The sequence below is a fragment of the Lissotriton vulgaris genome, chromosome 7 (genome assembly GCF_964263255.1).
Source record: "Lissotriton vulgaris chromosome 7, aLisVul1.2, whole genome shotgun sequence".
Lineage (NCBI taxonomy): Eukaryota > Metazoa > Chordata > Amphibia > Caudata > Salamandridae > Lissotriton > Lissotriton vulgaris.
The window spans coordinates 1,164,148,217-1,164,167,217 of NC_141695.1; the positions used below are offsets into that span (position 1 = coordinate 1,164,148,217).

At 46.9% G+C, this 19,001-nt stretch overlaps 1 protein-coding gene across 4 annotated transcripts in view; it reads left to right on the top strand.

Moving 5' to 3' along the window:
- LOC147703098 (E3 ubiquitin-protein ligase RNF14-like) overlaps window positions 1-19,001 on the top strand; it is a 133,720-nt gene that overhangs the window by 15,587 nt on the left and 99,132 nt on the right. For all 4 annotated transcript variants that reach the window (XM_086928876.1, XM_086928879.1, XM_086928877.1 and 1 more), the window contains exon 2: window positions 13,466-13,623. In XM_086928876.1, the coding sequence (XP_086785002.1) occupies window positions 13,470-13,623 (154 nt within the window). In that variant the 5' untranslated portion in view covers window positions 13,466-13,469. The remainder of the gene's footprint in view (window positions 1-13,465; window positions 13,624-19,001) is intronic.

Genomic DNA, 19,001 nt, shown 5'->3' on the forward strand with positions numbered 1-19,001 from the left:
ACCAGGACGGAACCAGGCAATGTCGGGCGCAATCAGGTGGATGTCGATAGGCTTCTCTCCGCTGTCACGTGGGCTCTGGGGCATCTGCGACGTCCAGGAGTGGGTCACGATCTGTCCCACGTAGGCTCTCGCCGTCAGCACCGTCGGCTTCAAGATTGCAGCAAACAGCACTTGGCAAAAGCAATCCACGCGGAACCGGGAGATTGCTTATCACTCGAACCAGGGGGGTCAGAGTGGGGACTCCTTTTCACAGGAGCTGGTGCAGATCTGGAGCAACCAGAAAAGCGAGTCGTATTTCAAGTTTCGTCGGCACAGGGGCCACAAGCCAGCTGGCAAGTGACCGGGCCAACGCGTCGAGCCCACACAAGCAGAAGGGCCCCACGCAGCACTCGTTGAGTGTGGAGGGGTGAGCTTTGGTGCAAGTGGAGCTCGAGGCTGGGGCTTCTCAAACCCCGGTGCACAGCTTCAAGGGTCACTCGTGGGCTGCACGGTCAGCGTCTCGTGGCCTTTTCAAGATGGCGTGCCCCACGCTTCCGGTCGCCTCCACGGGTCTCAGCTCTGCAGAGACTGTGGATCGGGCAGGTAGAAGGCAGGCAAGCTTGATCTCGTCGATCTCTGTCGCTCGAGTTCCGGCGGGAACTGCAACAAAGCAAGGGTCGAGGGCTGGATGGTGCCTGTTTGCACAGGGTGGTCACTCCTTGACCACAAGGGAGATTCTTCAGTCTTCTCACGTCGTGTAGAAAGTCGAAGGGTCCAGAATTCGTTTCTTATGTTTCTTCAGGATGATCTGAGTTGCATTGGGACTGCTCCCCCTCTTATTCGAATCTGGGGGGTTGGACATCCTGCTAGGTCCCCTCCTATGGGTGGGACCCAGGAAGGGGGTGGTTACACCCCTCTCCTTTGATCCTGGCCGCGCTGGGACAGGGGCTGGAAGGCCCCAGAACCGGTTTGGCCGGATTATGCAAGGGGCAGCCTTGTGCTCCCCAGGCAGTGTCTGGTTTCTTTGAAACCTCCCTACTCCAATCCACTATCTCCTGTCTGGGGTGGTTTGACACCGCCCTGTGACAGGAAACTCTTTGTCCAGGCCTCCTCTGCCGGGTTTCGGTCAGCAGCAGGAGGCCAGACCCGTGTCTGTGGCAGGGGCATCCATTTTGTGGATCTGAGGCTCATTTTAAATCAACCGCGTTTCAGTAAAGTAACATGTCTTCTCCCTCTAGAAGGGTGGAATGCTACCCCCGTCGCCAGAACTGGCGAGGGGGTAGTATTCCAATTCGTATGACACCTTACACGACATGTTTTGATAAAGCCAAACCAAAGTTGCTATATAACCGCGAGGATTATAAGGCGCTTAAGAGTATATGGTATGGCATTATCCCGGATCAGCTTAGGGAGTTGTTCCCGACAGCTGCAGACAGGCTCAGCTCATGCCAGAGCACCATCTCACATAAAACCACGCACTCTGCCTCCAGGATTGATGAGGCCTTCCATAGGAGTGGCTGACAGGCTACATATGTGTCCAGATATAGGTTTAGATATAGGTATACTATATCTAAGCAAGGGGTGATTACACCCACTTGCCCCAGCTGAGTGATCAGCCAGTTGTGTCAATTTAAGAACCAGCCAGGGGTGGCAAAAGCTATGCTTCAGCCCCTGGTAGGCCTTGGTGGCACCTATGCCCTGAGCACCTATAGTGCATGGTACAGGGGCTGACAAGGAGTCCATTTCCAATTGTGGTATGTACCTATAGCACATGTATTATAAATTTAGAGAGAGAACAGCAGGCTGGGGGTCTGATTAGCAGGCCCACAGCCTCAGTAAGTCGAAAACCAGTGAAGCAAAAAGCAAAAATTGGGGTGACCATAGGATAGCAGACCCTACTCTCCTACATAACCCCCCCCCCCCAAACGCAGGGACATTAAACTTAACCTTGACCAGATAAGTCTTCATGTTCTAAGTGGAAGTACCTGGAGAGACCATCTGCATTACCATGGTCAGTCCCTGGGCGGTGCTCCACTGTAAAGTCCATCCCCTGTAGGGAAATGGACCACCTGAGCAGTTTGGGATTTTCACCCTTCATCTGATTTAGCCACAAGAGGGGCTTATGGTCTGTCTGAATTAGGAAGTGAGTACCAAACAAGTATGGCCTCAACTTCTTCAGGGCCCAAACCACAGCAAAGGCCTCCCTCTCAATAGCTGACCAACGTTTCTCCCTGGGGGTCAGCCTTCTGCTAATAAAAGCAATGGGCTGGTCTTGACCATCTTGATTAAGTTGTGAAAGCACAGCTCCCACCCCCAACTCAGAAGCATCTGTCTGTACAATGAACTGTTTGGAGTAGTCAGGACTCTTCAGGATAGGTGCAGAGCACATGGCCTTCTTCAGGTCATCAAATGCCTTTTGACAGCTAACTGTCCACTGAACCTTTTTGGGCATCTTCTTGGATGTCAAGTCATTCAATGGTGTCACAATGGACCCATAGTTCTTTACAAATTTTCTGTAATACCCAGTCAGGCCCAAGAAGGCTCTGACTTGTGTCTGGGTAGTTGGAGGAGCCCAGTCCTGTATGGTCTGGATCTTGCTCTCCAGTGGTTGAACTTGACCCCCACCTACTAGGTGGCCCAAGTACACAACCTTGCTCTGCCCTATCTGGCACTTAGTAGCCTTGATAGTCAGGCCTGCCTTTTGCAGGGCCTCCAGAACCTTCTTCAGGTGGATCAGGTGATCCTCCCAGGTGGAGCTAAAGACAGCAATATCATCTAGATATGCTGCACAAAAGTCATCCAGCCCAGCAAGGACTTGATTCACCAACCTTTGGAAGGTGGCAGGTGCATTCTTCAAACCAAAGGGCATCACCACAAACTGATAATGTCCACTAGGGGTAGAGAATGCTGTTTTGGCTTTTGACTCTTCAGCTAGTCTGATTTGCCAGTAGCCAGCTGTCAAATCAAATGTGCTCAGAAACTTGGCAGAAGCCAATTTATCAATGAGCTCATCTGCTCTTGGAATGGGATGAGCATCTGTCCTAGTGACAGCATTGAGACCTCTGTAGTCCACACAAAACCTCATTTCTCTCTTCCCATCCTTGGTATGAGGTTTTGGCACAAGGACCACTGGGCTAGCCCATGGGCTCTCTGATGGCTCAATCACTCCAAGCTCCAACATCTTTTGCACCTCAGCCTTTATACAATCCCTGACATGGTCAGGTTGCCTGTAGATCTTATTCTTCACAGGCAGATTGTCACCAGTGTCCACCTCATGGGTGCACCAGTTAGTCTGACTGGGTGTGAGTGAAAACAAATGTCTGTGGGCCTGCAACACCTGTCTGCAGTCCACCTGTTGCTGCTCAGTGAGGCTGCCTGCCAAGGCTACTCCATCAACTGAACCATCATCAGGGTTCTGGGAAAGCAGGTCTGGGAGAGGGTCACTCTCTTCCTCCTGTTCCCCATCTGTGGCCATGAGGAGACTCATGTCCTCCCTGTCAACAAATGCTTTCAAACGATTTACATGGAGCACCCTGTGGGGGCTCCTAGGGGTACCAAAGTCAACCAAGTAGGTGACTTCTCCCTTCTTTTCAATGATAGGGTAGGGTCCAGTCCATTGGTCCTGGAGAGCTGCTGGCCCCACTGGGTCCAACACCCACACCTTCTGCCCTGGCTGGTACTCAACCAGAACAGCCTTTTGGTCATGCCAAGCTTTCTGTAATTCTTGACTTGCCTCAAGGTTTTTGGATGCTCTCTCCATGTATCCAGCCATCCTGGAGCGGAGACCAAGTACATAGTCCACAATGTCTAGTTTAGGCTTTTTGAGAGGTAACTCCCATCCTTCCTTCACCAAACTCAGTGGACCCCTTACAGGGTGGCCAAACAAAAGTTCAAAAGGGCTGTAGCCAACCCCCTTCTGTGGGACCTCTCTGTAAGCAAAGAGCAAGCAGGGTAAAAGGATGTCCCATCTCCGCCTAAGCTTCTCTGGTAAACCTTTTATCATTCCCTTTAGGGTCTTGTTGAACCTTTCCACAAGCCCATTGCACTGTGGATGGTAGGGTGTGGTAAACTTATAGTTTACTCCACACTCTTTCCACATTGCTTTTAAGTATCCAGACATAAAGTTGGTACCTCTGTCTGAAAGAACCTCCTTTGGAAAGCCCACTCTTGAGAAAACTGCAATGAGGGCTTTTGCCACCACAGGAGCTGTGGTGGTCCTCAGGGGAATTGCTTCTGGATACCTGGTGGCATGATCCACTACCACCAGTATAAATCTGTGCCCAGATGCTGTTGGAGGATCCATGGGACCCACAATGTCTATTCCAACTCTTTCAAAGGGTACCCCCACCACAGGTAGTGGTATCAGGGGGGCCTTTGTTGTGCCACCTGACTTACCACTGGCTTGGCAAGTGACACAGGAGCGACAAAACTCCTTGACATTTTCTGACATGTGAGGCCAGTGAAAGTGTGGAACAAGCCTGTCCCAAGTCTTATTCTGGCCTAAGTGTCCTGCAAGGGGAATATCATGGGCCAAGGTAAGAAGAAAGCCCCTAAACTTCAAAGGTATAACCAACCTCCTGGTTGTGCCAGGCTTGGGGTCTCTAGCCTCTGAATAAAGGAGTCCTTCATCCCAATACACTTTATGGGTACCTTGAGCATTCCCTGCAGCCTCAGCAGCAGCTTGCTGTCTGAGGGGTTCAAGTGAAGGGCAATCTAATTGGGCCTGCCCCAGGTCTGCCCTTGAGGGTCCCCCTGTCCCCAGAAACTCAACCTGATCAGGTTCAAGCTCCTCTGAGACAGTCTCCTCTTGGACTGCAGAATCAGTTTCCTGTGAAACTTGATCCTCAACCTGGGGCAAGTGGGAAGGCACAGCCTTAACCCTCTTGCTCCTTCTCTTGGGTTGTGGTTGGTCTATTGTTTCAAGATCCACCACTGGTTCAGGAAGGCACTTCTTAGCCTGAGACCTTGTCACTGCAAGGACATGAGCTGAAATCCCTAGCATTTCTGCATGAGTCCTGTACTCCACTTCTGACCAAACTGAGCTTTCAAGATCATTGCCTAACAGACAGTCTACTGGGAGGTCTGCACTCACAACAACTTTCTTTAGGCCATCTACCCCTCCCCAGGAGAAGTTCACAACAGCCACACTATGGGAAGTAGTGGAGTTGCTTGCATTGGTCACTAGGTAACTTTCACCTAGTACAATCTGTCCAGGGTCCACAAAGTCAGGTGTCACCATTGTGACACTGGCACAAGTGTCCCTGTAGGCCTGAGCCAGTTTCTCATTGATTAAGGGAGTCTGCCTATATTTGCCCAGGTTACTGGGGCTTACTGCAGTGGGCAAAGATAAGTCCACATCATATAGGAGAACTGCCTGTGTGGGGATTCTGACTAGGCCAGATTCCACCTCAGTACCCAGGGTCAACCCTACTAAACCCTTTGGCTGTGTACCACCACTGTTAACTGTACTAGGGGGTGCAGGTGCTTTAGGAGCTGCAGTGGTGGGGACTGGATTTTTCTTAGTGCATTCACTGCCCCAGTGTGAAACTGATTTGCAGGTATTACACCAAGGTTTCTTTGGGCCATCATTCTTCTTTTTCTTGTTTCCATTTTGGGAACCCCCCTCCTTATTGCTAGTTTGGGGGCCTGAAGACTTCTGGTCTTTTTCTTTATCTTTCTGATTCCCACCCTTCTGGTCTGTTTTCTTCTGGTCACCTTGGTTCTGGTTTTTCTGCTTAATCCTTGTTCTGACCCATTTGTCTGCCTTCTTTCCCAATTCTTGGGGAGAGGTCAAATCAGAGTCAACAAGGTATTGATGCAACAGCTGGTTCTGACAGTTATTAAGGATCTGCTCTCTCATCATAAGATTGTACAATCCTGTATAGTCTGAAACTTTACTTCCCTGCAGCCAACCCTCCAGAGCCTTAGTGGCACAATCTACAAAATCAGTCCAGTCCTGAGTCTGTGCTTTTTGGGTGTCTCTGAACAACAACCTGTATTGCTCAGTGGTTAGGCCAAACCCTTCAATAAGAGCACTCTTCAGAACAGAGTAGTTTTTGGCATCCTCAGGTCTAACAGTGAGGAGCCTGTCCCTCCCTTTCTCAGAAAAGGAGTACCATAAAATTGCTGCCCACTGATCCTCAGGGACCTGCTGTACCATGCAGGCCCTCTCAAAAGCAGTCATCCATTTGTGGATATCATCCCCTTCCTTGTAGGGGGGCACAATATTTGTCAGGTTTCTATTGTCATAGGCCCTGTCTTTTTCTTTAGGAACTTTGCTGCCACCAGTGGCATCTAAGCCACACAATTTTCTTTCTCTTGCTAAAGCAAGTTTAGCTTGAGCCAAGGCTACCTCTTCCCTTTCTATTTGGAGTTGGACAGCCCTCATCCTGGCCCTATGCTCTTTTCTCTGGGAGGAAGTCATCCCTCTTTGAGATTCTCTTGAGGCACTAGAAAGATGAGAGTCCCCTGATGGAGACCTCACCCTCCTGTTGCCTGGGAGAATTTGGTTATGAGATCTGGAGTGGTGCTGGCCCTCTCCATTCTCATGTAGGTCCAAGTTGGCCTGGTTAAGCCTGGCAACCTGTACCTGGTTTCCCCCCTGATCCTGATCTTCAGGCTCTTCTAAATCAGAGTCTTCCTCTTCCTCCTCCTCCACTACTTCATTGTCAGGAAGATCCTCATTCTCAGGGGAGTTTATCCCTTCACCTGTTTCTAAGGGAGCCTGACTCACCTTATCTAAGTCATCCTTTTCTAGGATAGCTATTAGGGAAGGAATGGTAGGGCCTCTGCCCCTTTTTAGCCCCCTGGCTGTGCACAAGGCACTCAGGTCTTTTTGTGGCTAAGGTTGTCATATCTGGATGTTGTCCCTATAGGATCAACTATTACAGGAGCAGAGCCTGAGGCTCTACCTGTATCAGACATGACTGCTAGTGAGGTGAGGTGTAAGTGATGCACTTACCTACACTAAGTGGTTTCCTACTGTACCTTGCTAGTGAGTTGTAGCCAGGGTGTGCTAATCCCTTTAATCTACAACTACTAAGTTCAGTAGAACTTAATATGCTAAGCTTTTGATTTATATGTACCTAGAGGTACTTGATGTGATCTTTCAATTTGATAAAGATTGCAATGGTAAAACAAACAGCAAGCTCAAATCCGCACCGCTGCACACCAATGTGAGAAGTTGGCCTGATATGTAGTGTTTCCAATTCTGGAACCACTGGGTATCAGTCCAAACAAACCCCAAAGATGTCAGGTTGTAAGTCAACCTTGTTAGACAAGCTATCCTAGTGGTAGCATGGACTAAGCAGCCTTAAAGGCTTAACTTAAGAGGTCGTGTTAAGCGAGCTGTTTTACCACATACAATCCTGTAATCAAATGAAAGGACACCACACAAGTATATATTATAAAAATATATGTATTTATTTCTAAATTACTCCCCAGTACTCTTTATGAGGAAAGGGGCACAAGCGTTAAATCAAAAGCACAGTAAAACATATAAAGTTGCACAATTATGGATGAGGGCGGGTGGCCACTCAGACCATATACTAAAAAAGTGGTATAAGTAACACTTATCGAACAATGGTTAGGCCTAGGGCCTAGAGATTCGCTGGGAGCAGTCAGGACTAGCAATGATGAAGTCGGGAGTAGCCCACAGGAGACGGGTGCAGCACGGAAAGTGCGGCGCGCACCAATGCACTGTCAATGGTGCGTAAAAGTTAGTTAAAGTGAATTAAAAGATACTTCCGCTGAACCTAGAAACACAAAACTTTAGACACAGACCCTAGAGGTGTGTACCAGTGTGGGAACACCGGCGTTGCAATGTTACCTCACCCACAGGCCGTGGGTGCACAGGGTCGAAGTGGCGTCGGGTTCTGACACGCAGGTTCTTGGTGCTTGAAGCTGTTGCAGCTGCAGGCGATGTGAAGCAGAAGTGTCCGGTGCGATCCAAGGGTGGATCGAAGTAGAAAAGTACCTGAAAGCAGAGGGGACAGAGTCTGGGTCACTCAGCAGTGACCAGGGTGGAACCAGGACGGAACCAGGCAATGTCGGGCGCAATCAGGTGGATGTCGATAGGCTTCTCTCCGCTGTCACGTGGGCTCTGGGGCATCTGCGACGTCCAGGAGCGGGTCACGATCTGTCCCACGTAGGCTCTCACCGTCAGCACCGTCGGCTTCAAGATTGCAGCAAACAGCACTTGGCAAAAGCAATCCACGCGGAACCGGGAGATTGCTTATCACTCGAACCAGGGGGGTCAGAGTGGGGGCTCCTTTTCACAGGAGCTGGTGCAGATCTGGAGCAACCAGAAAAGCGAGTCGTATTTCAAGTTTCGTCGGCACAGGGGCCACAAGCCAGCTGGCAAGTGACCGGGCCAACGCGTCGAGCCCACACAAGCAGAAGGGCCCCACGCAGCACTCGTTGAGTGTGGAGGGGTGAGCTTTGGTGCAAGTGGAGCTCGGGGCTGGGGCTTCTCAAACCCCGGTGCACAGCTTCGAGGGTTACTCGTGGGCTGCACGGTCAGCGTCTCGTGGCCTTTTCAAGATGGCGTGCCCCACGCTTCCGGTCGCCTCCACGGGTCTCAGCTCTGCAGAGACTGTGGATCGGGCAGGTAGAAGGCAGGCAAGCTTGATCTCGTCGATCTCTGTCGCTCGAGTTCCGGCGGGAACTGCAACAAAGCAAGGGTCGAGGGCTGGATGGTGCCTGTTTGCACAGGGTGGTCACTCCTTGACCACAAGGGAGATTCTTCAGTCTTCTCACGTCGTGTAGAAAGTCGAAGGGTCCAGAATTCGTTTCTTATGTTTCTTCAGGATGATCTGAGTTGCATTGGGACTGCTCCCCCTCTTATTCGAATCTGGGGGGTTGGACATCCTGCTAGGTCCCCTCCTATGGGTGGGACCCAGGAAGGGGGTGGTTACACCCCTCTCCTTTGATCCTGGCCGCGCTGGGACAGGGGCTGGGAGGCCCCAGAACCGGTTTGGCCGGATTATGCAAGGGGCAGCCTTGTGCTCCCCAGGCAGTGTCTGGTTTCTTTGAAACCTCCCTACTCCAATCCACTATCTCCTGTCTGGGGTGGTTTGACACCGCCCTGTGACAGGAAACTCTTTGTCCAGGCCTCCTCTGCCGGGTTTCGGTCAGCAGCAGGAGGCCAGACCCGTGTCTGTGGCAGGGGCATCCATTTTGTGGATCTGAGGCTCATTTTAAATCAACCGCGTTTCAGTAAAGTAACATGTCTTCTCCCTCTAGAAGGGTGGAATGCTACCCCCGTCGCCAGAACTGGCGAGGGGGTAGTATTCCAATTCGTATGACACCTTACACGACATGTTTTGATAAAGCCAAACCAAAGTTGCTATATAACCGCGAGGATTATAAGGCGCTTAAGAGTATATGGTATGGCATTATCCCGGATCAGCTTAGGGAGTTGTTCCCGACAGCTGCAGACAGGCTCAGCTCATGCCAGAGCACCATCTCACATAAAACCACGCACTCTGCCTCCAGGATTGATGAGGCCTTCCATAGGAGTGGCTGACAGGCTACATATGTGTCCAGATATAGGTTTAGATATAGGTATACTATATCTAAGCAAGGGGTGATTACACCCACTTGCCCCAGCTGAGTGATCAGCCAGTTGTGTCAATTTAAGAACCAGCCAGGGGTGGCAAAAGCTATGCTTCAGCCCCTGGTAGGCCTTGGTGGCACCTATGCCCTGAGCACCTATAGTGCATGGTACAGGGGCTGACAAGGAGTCCATTTCCAATTGTGGTATGTACCTATAGCACATGTATTATAAATTTAGAGAGAGAACAGCAGGCTGGGGGTCTGATTAGCAGGCCCACAGCCTCAGTAAGTCGAAAACCAGTGAAGCAAAAAGCAAAAATTGGGGTGACCATAGGATAGCAGACCCTACTCTCCTACATCGTTGTAAACTATTTTACCAGTTCCCAGAACGTTTTTATTTTTTTACAGAGTTTTATGTAGGGCGAACATGACCTGAAGGTATCGGGTATCAAAGCGCTTTACAAAGCACCAGTTGCGTTACATGAGGACACATCCATTTTTGTTAGGCACGGGGAGATTAAGTGATTTGCCTAGAATCACAGGATGTTCAGCGTCATTGCCGAGACTTGAACGCGGTTCCCCAGATTCGAGGTCGGCCGCCCTAGCCGTTAGGCCAACTCCTCTTCACCTTTACTTATGAAACACAGTGCAAGGTCTACAGACAGAGCTCCTTATGAGACTGCTCACATTAACACCTGCCAGGTGATGGATTTGAGAAAACGGTGGCACATGTCAACTGGAGGTGACCTCCCCACGCTGTCGTGAGTGAAATTGGTGATAGTTTTTAGAATGCAGCACTTTCATGAAGATACTGATGGACTTACATGTCCAAGGAAAAGCTCGCAAGAAAAAGCTGTCTGATTGCATGTTTTTGATGAATGCCATTAGGCAGCCATTATGTTTGGCTTGTGCCTTTACTATAATCTGGTGCCTTCTCAGGACTTTATGCTCCCTAAAAACGAGGTGTAGTGTCTTCTACGGCACTTTATCCTTTTTCAGCCAAAGTATCTTGTGCCAAAAAACTGCAAGCTTGTTTCTCTAAGTTGCTCACACTGATGAGCTGCATCACTTATTTCCCATTATGTCTGAGACTGAACTAAAAAGGAGCAACATCAAATTATCTCTGTTTTCTTTAAGCAGTAAAGTAGCAACAAATCCCCCAGTCCCAGCAGACCCATTCCCTCCTCCTCCAGAGTACACAGCCGATCTGCTAGATAATTACCACACAATTCCCCGTAATACTGCTGACCCCTGTATTCTAGGGCATACGCCTTCCATTATCCACAAACATAATTTCCCTACATTTTCCACTAATACAGTAACTACTACTTCTCTGTTTTGCTTACTTTACAAATGCAGATAAACATCAGATGATACTGCTGACTTGAATATTGCCCTTAATCCTGATCTCCTCTGGCTTGGTTGTGAAACTCAAGCCTATGGTTTTATCTTCCACCTGAATCAGCAGTATTTCACATACATAGCGATCAAATCCATTGAACAATGGATAAAATATGTCTCCACTCCTCGCCCTCACGCCAAGAACAATATATTTGTGGTTTATTTCCATCTGTATTGTGAAAATCCAAATGATCCTTCTACCTCTATATTCTCTTTCATTTTATAAAATGAGCATATTCAATGTTACTTAAATCCCAAGCACATTAAAGGTTTGCCCCATATTTCACTATTCCCAAACAAAATATCGTCTGTGAATGACTACATTTCAGTTGCCAAATTCCATGCTCCATGTCTTTCAAATCCTGAACCAATGGGTAGCCCTTAGCGAAGACCAACTGGGTGTGATGCAAAAATCCTAAATCTTACCAATATTACCTAATGCACCTCTTCTATTCTCCCTCTCTTTTTATTGATCAAAAGGTGTACACCCTCACTGCTACTTGTAATGATATTATGTCTGAAACCATAACTTTGTTCACCCCTTCAGAGAAAAAATACTGAAGAACAGAAAATCAGCACACTGTTATTCCAGAGAGCTCAATGAAGAAAGTAATACAACACACAACATAAAGTGCCAACTCTGTTCACAGCCATTCTAGAAAAACGTTTTTTTTTTTTGCATGGAGAATCTATAAGAAACTTACCTCAAATTTACATTTGCTGCCATGTAACACCAAGTAGATTTTGCCTAAAACTGTCCAAAGAGCCTTTTGAAATAGTAATATCTGCTACCCTTCTGATCTCTCATCCACCTGAGTTGTTGAGGACCCAGACCACAAATGTGAATACGTTGGCTGACTTTTTGACATAAAGATCTGTATTTCTAACTGCATGGTGACCTTATTAAAGACTCATTCATTGGCCCATGATTACTAATGCTAGGAGAAGGATTCCTCTTGAGACAGTGTCACTCCCTTAGTGTAGACTCTGGTAATCGTACAAAACCGGTGACTCCTCAGCACTGAAAACATAATCCTTGCAAAACTTGATTTCTTCTCATGTGACCCTCCTCGCTCGTTCACGTCACAGAAACATTAACAGCATGACCAGAAACACTCAGTACCAGCTAAGGAATTTATGGAATAGTACCCTTCACCCCTGTTAGAACCCTAGACCTCTACAGACTCAATTATGCTAACTCAATTTTGGCAGGATTTGCCCATATCCACCTTGCATTCATGAAGCAGCATTTAATGCAACAGCCTAATTAGTTTGGGCAGCTAACAGTTTGACCATATTACTTGGAATTCACTTTTATAGGATGACTTCCCATTGACGGTATATCGTTCTCTTTTCTTCCCAACTTTAGTTCACAAACTCCTCCATTCCGCTCCTTTCTTCACTACCTGGCCAGGAAATCGAAAGGGATCTCACTCTCTCCGTAGCCCCGATAAACTGTTTCTGGAAACACCAGCCTTCAACAGAAAAAACATAACCTCAGCCAATCATTCTCTCACTGTTCACCCACAGTCTGGATCTCCACCCCTCTCTCCACCTGCAGCATTGCCTCTTGTCCCTCTTTCAAGAACCCCTGCTTCTCACTCAGTACTAGCTCTCCTACAGGGTTTTCTTGACACTTAGTTTTGTCACATTCTAGGTCTCCCTGATATGTCTCTTTCAATAGATGCATTTGAAGAATGCCTCCTGTGGCACGAAGCTCAAGGATTTGAACATCTGACACCTTTTGTGTATTTATTGTACCAAGACTAGCTGTATGGAAATGTGATTCCTCAAGCTGGAGGCACATGGTTTTAAAAAGTTTCTCTGAATTGTCTTCTCATTGATGTACCACAGCCTTCAATAGACTAGACAGGCCTCGAGTGGGCCGGTTGGGATGCTTTGAGCGGCAGAATGCTCCTCGCTTAATACTGTCTACATCAATCATGCACTGTGTATATGTAGCTGTGAGAGGACAGCATTTGCTCCCTAGTGGGACTGGAAAAATAAGGGAAAAGAACAAAACTGTTTTAACAAATTCTTCTAATTTTAACAATATTAATACAGAGGAAAGTTATCACATGCATTAAATCATCCCTAAAAGCCAGAGGCAAATCTTCATCTTCCTCTTCATTCACACCTCTGTGTTTTTTCAAATATATTCTGTGTTTTTGTGAAGGCTAAGTTGCTTTAGCAGAGCAAGAGCTCTCGGTCAAGGGTTCCTGATCACATTAATCAAAAGCAAAGACAGAGAACTAGATTTGCTTATATTTATATATTGAAACTAACGAATGCCTCTGACTGGTGGATCACATATGTGCAGTGATTGGTCTGACTTCTTGAAAATTAATCTGCTGTTTCGTGATCTAGGACAAGCCTAATGATAAGTAAGAAACAAAGGAGTTTCTGTGGGGAAAAGTTATCACTTGTCAAGTGTATAATTGTCAATGCACCCTCTAAAGTTGATATAGTGATTATATATACCAAATGTTTTGCATAATTTAAGGATGTACACACCATTCATCACGTGCAGGATAATGGCGTCAGAAGACAAGGATGCCCAGGAAGATGAGATGCTGGCCCTGAGTCATATTTATGGAGATGATGAGTTCCAAGGATCACCGCGTATCCAGAGCGGACAGATAAAAGTGTGCATAGAGTTGCCCAAGGACTTCAGAATATTTGTTAGTGGTGAGACAATTTTTTATTTTCAGCACTGGACTAGTTATGCTGTAGGTGCTCAGGACAATACTAAACGTTTTGGCGCTCTGCTTTATCTTATTTATAAGTCATAAATTCTACACTCACATTGATCAAATTCTTCTTTATGAGCAGAGCCAAAAAAACAAAAACAATGCTAGCCTTGAGCCATGCATACAACCCTTCCCATGGCTTGCTGGTGAAAATTTTGTGTACAGCCATCACTCCCAGAAGCAGCTCTTGCCCAGGTGAGGGGGTTTGTGGAGCTTGAGGATCAGCTGCGCCCATAAACCAGGGCAAACAGACTTACAGTGACTAATGATCAACCAGAAGAAAGGTAATGCTGTGCTGTACTTTGATACTGTGACACTGTATCGGTGCCTACGTACAGTGAGGTGTATGCAGCCTTCATGTCTATGTAATTGATCCTTTCCTCAAGATGCAGTTTAGAATCCAAGTGCTGTCAGTTGTTGGGAGGACACCTTGGTGCCAAGCAGTCTTCACTGGTGGCAATATGAAATGGGGGACACCATTCCGAAACACGAGGACAGCCATTGCACAGCCCGGCATCCTCATTGTGAGGCCATTCGTGCCCTTCATTAAAGTAAAAGGAGTGTCTTTCAGACAGAGGCAAGCAACAGATATGTGAATTTACGTTTTTAACCCGTGTGAGGCAGTGACATAATACACTTCCAGATTGCATATAGTTATTGTTGTAAAGAAGATTCCAGAGACCCAGAGAAGGTGAAACAGGTCTATTTATTAACCATCCACTCTCCTCACTGGAGAGTGTCTCAACATTCCATGGCAAGCTTCAGGGTGGAGCATACCAACCGGGTCATAGGGGAAGGGGTGGAGGGACATACCATTAGGGAAGATTAATTACAACACATCTCCTCCCTATAGGGTGACACAGAGAGGGAACAGGAATTCCCCATGGAAATAGGGCAGTACTGAAGCATCATAAAGAGGAGAAGAATAGGAACAGAAATTCACTCATGTGCACGTACAATTTTGTCAAAGCTCCACCATTGGCCATTCTCAAGTTGGACCACATTCTTGAGCACTTTAACAATTCTACAAGGCATATAATATTTACTTTGGGTTGCTCCCACTTTAGTGTTCTTCTTCACTTGTACTCTATCACCCACCTCCCACTTGGAATCTTTCACCCCGTGCTTGTTGTTATACCACCGTTTGTACTTATCCTGGTGGAGTTGGACTCTCTCTGCACTTGCCTCCTGGTCCGCTACCCTGGGTTCGCCCCCACTCAACCAACCAGGATTAAACTTGGTACAGGGTTCACGCCCACGCAGTGCTACAAAGGGTGAGATGCCAGTGACCATGTTTGGGGAGGTGTGATACGCCCACAAGCACTTTCTAAGGGACACTTCTATGTCATGCCCGTTAGTTGCCGCCAATTGGATGTGTTCTTTTATAATTCTGTTAGCTCGTTCAACTAACCCGTTGGCTTTGGGGCAGTATAGGGCAGTGGTCTCATGTTTGATGTTCAAACCCTGGAGAAACCTATGCATCTCTTCCGAGCAAAATTGCACTCCATTATCTGTTACTAGAGTCACTGGAATGCCCTCTTCAACAAATACTCCATCCAAAAACTCAATTACAGCCTTTGTGGTGACAGAGTGGACAAACTTCTGTTTGATCCAATGGGTTGTGTAATCAATTAACACCAGCATGAATCTTCTCTTCTCTCCTAGTTCTTGCATAGGCCCGATAATGTCCAAGGCCAGCTTGCTCCATGGTTTGATGGGTACTTCCACTGGAGATAACGGTGCCTTTTTTATAGTTTTTGACTTGTCGCTTTTAGCGCACGCCCCACAATCCTTAACAGCTTGTTCAACCATGGCATCCATCTTAGGGAACCAGAAACTGGACCGGACTCTGGCTTTAGTAAGGCTGCGCCCTAGGTGACCTTCGTGTGCCAAGTTAATGACCTTCTTCCTGAGGCCTTTGGGAGGAATCACTCTTTGGTTACGATACAATCTGCCTTTTATGAAACTCAGCTCATTTCTCACTTCCCAGAACTCTTCAACGCTAGATTCTAGTTCACTCTTTTTGTTGGGCCATCCGTTTTCCATGTACTTCTTCAGTTCATCTATTTCCTTGTCATCTTTAGTCTCTTCCTTCCATTCCTCTTCCGTGATAGCAGGTGTTTCTGTCATCAGGATAGGACTGTCTAGGGCTTCTTCTTTTTCTCCCAACTCCGGTAGAGGTGACCTTGACAGGAAGTCTGCGATCTTATTTTCCTTTCCTGGCACGTATTCTACTTGGAAATTATAGTGTTCCAGCCCTAAGATCCACCTGCTGATGCGAGGAGTACAATTCTCTAATCCCTTCACGGTGAAGATGAAGGTAAGGGGTTTATGATCGGTACGGATGGAAAACCTTAAACCCCACAAGAAGAACTTGAAATGTCTGACAGCCCAGAAACAGGCCAGGGCCTCCCTTTCAATGACGGAGTAGTTCCGCTCTGGGTTAGTTAGACTTCGGGATGCAAACGCAATGATTTTCTCTTCTTTTCCGTCTTTTTGAATGAGTGTTGCACCTAAGCCCTTGTTAGAAGCATCTGTTGTAAGAATGGTTTTTTTGGATGCATCAAAAGTTCCTAAAGCTGGGGAGGTTACCAATTCCTCCTTAAGAGACTTGACCACAGCGTCATGCTCCTTGTTCCATTGGAAATCCTTGTTTTTCTTCATCAATTCCCTCATTGGCTCACATTTGGCTGCAAAGTTGTCCACGTATTTTGACATATACTCCAAAAGTCCTAAGAAGGACCTTAGTTCATCCTTGTTCTTGGGACTAGGTGCCTCCATCACAGCTTGAATTAAACTGCCCTTCGGTCTGAAACCATCTTCAGTGATCTTGTGGCCTAAGTACTCCACTTCCCTCACTTTTATTTTACATTTCTCCTTTTTCACAGTCAACCCAGCCTCCATAAGTCTGCTGAATACCTGTCTTGCGACCCCATCATGTTCTTCCTCGGTTTGTCCATACACGAGGATGTCGTCCTGGAAACACATGGTGTTCTTTATCCCTTCCAGTATTTTCTGCATCGCTTTCTGGAAAATGGCTGCAGCAGACGCAAGGCCAAAGGGCATACGTTTGAACATAAATGCTCCTACTGGGGTAATGAACGCTGTGAGGGGCCTTGATTCTGGATGGAGTTCAATTTGGTGATAGGCCATGGAGAGATCGATCACACTGAAGTATTTAGCGGGACCCATGGTACTTAGCATCTCGTTGATTATCGGCAAAGGATGTCTCTCTACCCATATATTGTCGTTGAGGCTGCGCAAGTCCACACAGAGGCGAATGCCCTCCCCACTGGCCTTGGCTGCGATGACAATCGGGACCAACCATTCAGTGCAGGTCACAGGTTGAATTATATCCAAATCACAAAGTTTGCGCAATTCCTCTTCTAGAGGTACTTTCATCTTTAGAGGTACAGGGCGTAGTTTATGTACAACTGTTCTTGCGTTATGTTTCAACTTGATTCTATGTTGGAACATGTGTAGACATCCAAGCTCATCCCTGAACAGTTGCCCAAATTCATCACAGATGTTTCCTTCCCCCCTTGACCTGTCAGTGAGTAAAACCTGCTCTGCACTATTGGGATCTAGAATGATTCCCAGCTCTTTTTGGTGGACCCATCCCAGCAAGTTAGATCCTGATTTGACTACATACACTGGACCATAAGTCTCCCTGTCTTTAAAACGTAGATGAACATCTTTCATGCCCACTAACAGTATTTTTCCCTTGTTATATCCTGTAGGAGAAACGTCAGGCATTTTTAACTGTTTTACATCGCAATTTCTCATGGACACAAAATCATCTTGGTTAAGTAAGGTGTACGGCGAGCATGAATCAGCATACATTTCTACACATTGGCCATCAAGGAAGACATCGCATTTAGGGTAAATGGCATTTACGGTACCATCAATATCTTTCACCTGTAAAATCATTTTTCCACTTCTTGGTTCTATGCATTTCACTTCCCTGGCTGCATTTTTCTCCATTCCTCTACCTTCTATTCTAGTATGTTGTTCACCATCTCTACATACTCTGGCGAAATGCCCTCTTCTATTGCATTTTTTGCACGTAACAAACCTGGCAGGGCACTGGTAAAAGGTTGCAAAATGGTTGTTGCTGCCACACCTGTAACACTTGGGACCTTTCTCCTTTTGATCTCCTCTCACACTATAATTTTCTTTGGACCTGACCTTACATACTTCCTTACCATCTTCTTCCTCCTTTATAGAGGCTACTTCCTCCCCATTGGTTTTCATCTCCTTTATACATCTAGCTGTGTGCTCTACAGATTTAGCTATCTCAATGGCTTCTCTTAACCCAGGATTTTTTGCTAGCAGTTTTTCCTGAATGCGTGGTTTATTGGTACACCTTACAAGTTGATCCCTTATAAGGGAATCAGTTAAACTTCCAAATTCGCACAGCTGTGTCAAACCCCACAATGCAGCAATGAAATTTTGCACGGATTCTTGCTTTCCCTGACATCTTTTGAAAAACTTATGGCGCTCCAACACTACATTAATCTTGTCCCCAAAATGTTTTTCTAACTTCACCATTGTCTGCTCATAAACATCTATCCCAGTCTCATCCTCACCCTCCTGTTCTAGCATAGGAAGTGATTCGTACATTTTACGCCCTTGTCTACCTAGGTTGTGTAAAAGAATGTGTTTTTTCCTTTCTGGCTTGTACTTTTCACCACCCACAGCTATCAAATAAGACTCAAAAAGTTTCACCCACTCCTTCCAGCTGATTTCTGGTTCCCCTGTCTCGTTCAAAAAGGGTGGGGGTTGGCTCATGCTAGCTGCTGCCATGGTGGCTATTTACAAGGGTTAAAAACACACAAAAGTATAGGTGGCTTCCCAACAAGTGGTGAGGAAAGACTAGGAGCACACTAATAGGTTTCTCTCTTATGTTAACCAGGTAGGTATACACATAAAATACATATGCAAGTAACCTTCATTCAAAAACGAAATTTAGCTGGAAATACTGGCTTCCTTCTCCCTGGTCGATGTGTGGAAGCCCACTTGTGTTACACACAGAGCCAGGAGGTATTTGTTATAAGTTGTGCCCATCAAACAACTGAACAAGGAATATAGTAGCGTTCCTTCACTGTGAGGGGTTAATGTTATGACCAAAAATACCGGCCCACTGCTGTTGATGCGCCGGGAAACACCTCAAGAATTGGGCTGTCTGAAGTTCTAGGCGCTGACAGGATTATCTTTCCCTGGTGCGCGAAGAGTTAAATTATATTCCAAAAATACCGGCCCTCTGCTGTTGATGCGCCGGGAAACACCTCAAGAATCGGGCTATCTGAAGTCCTT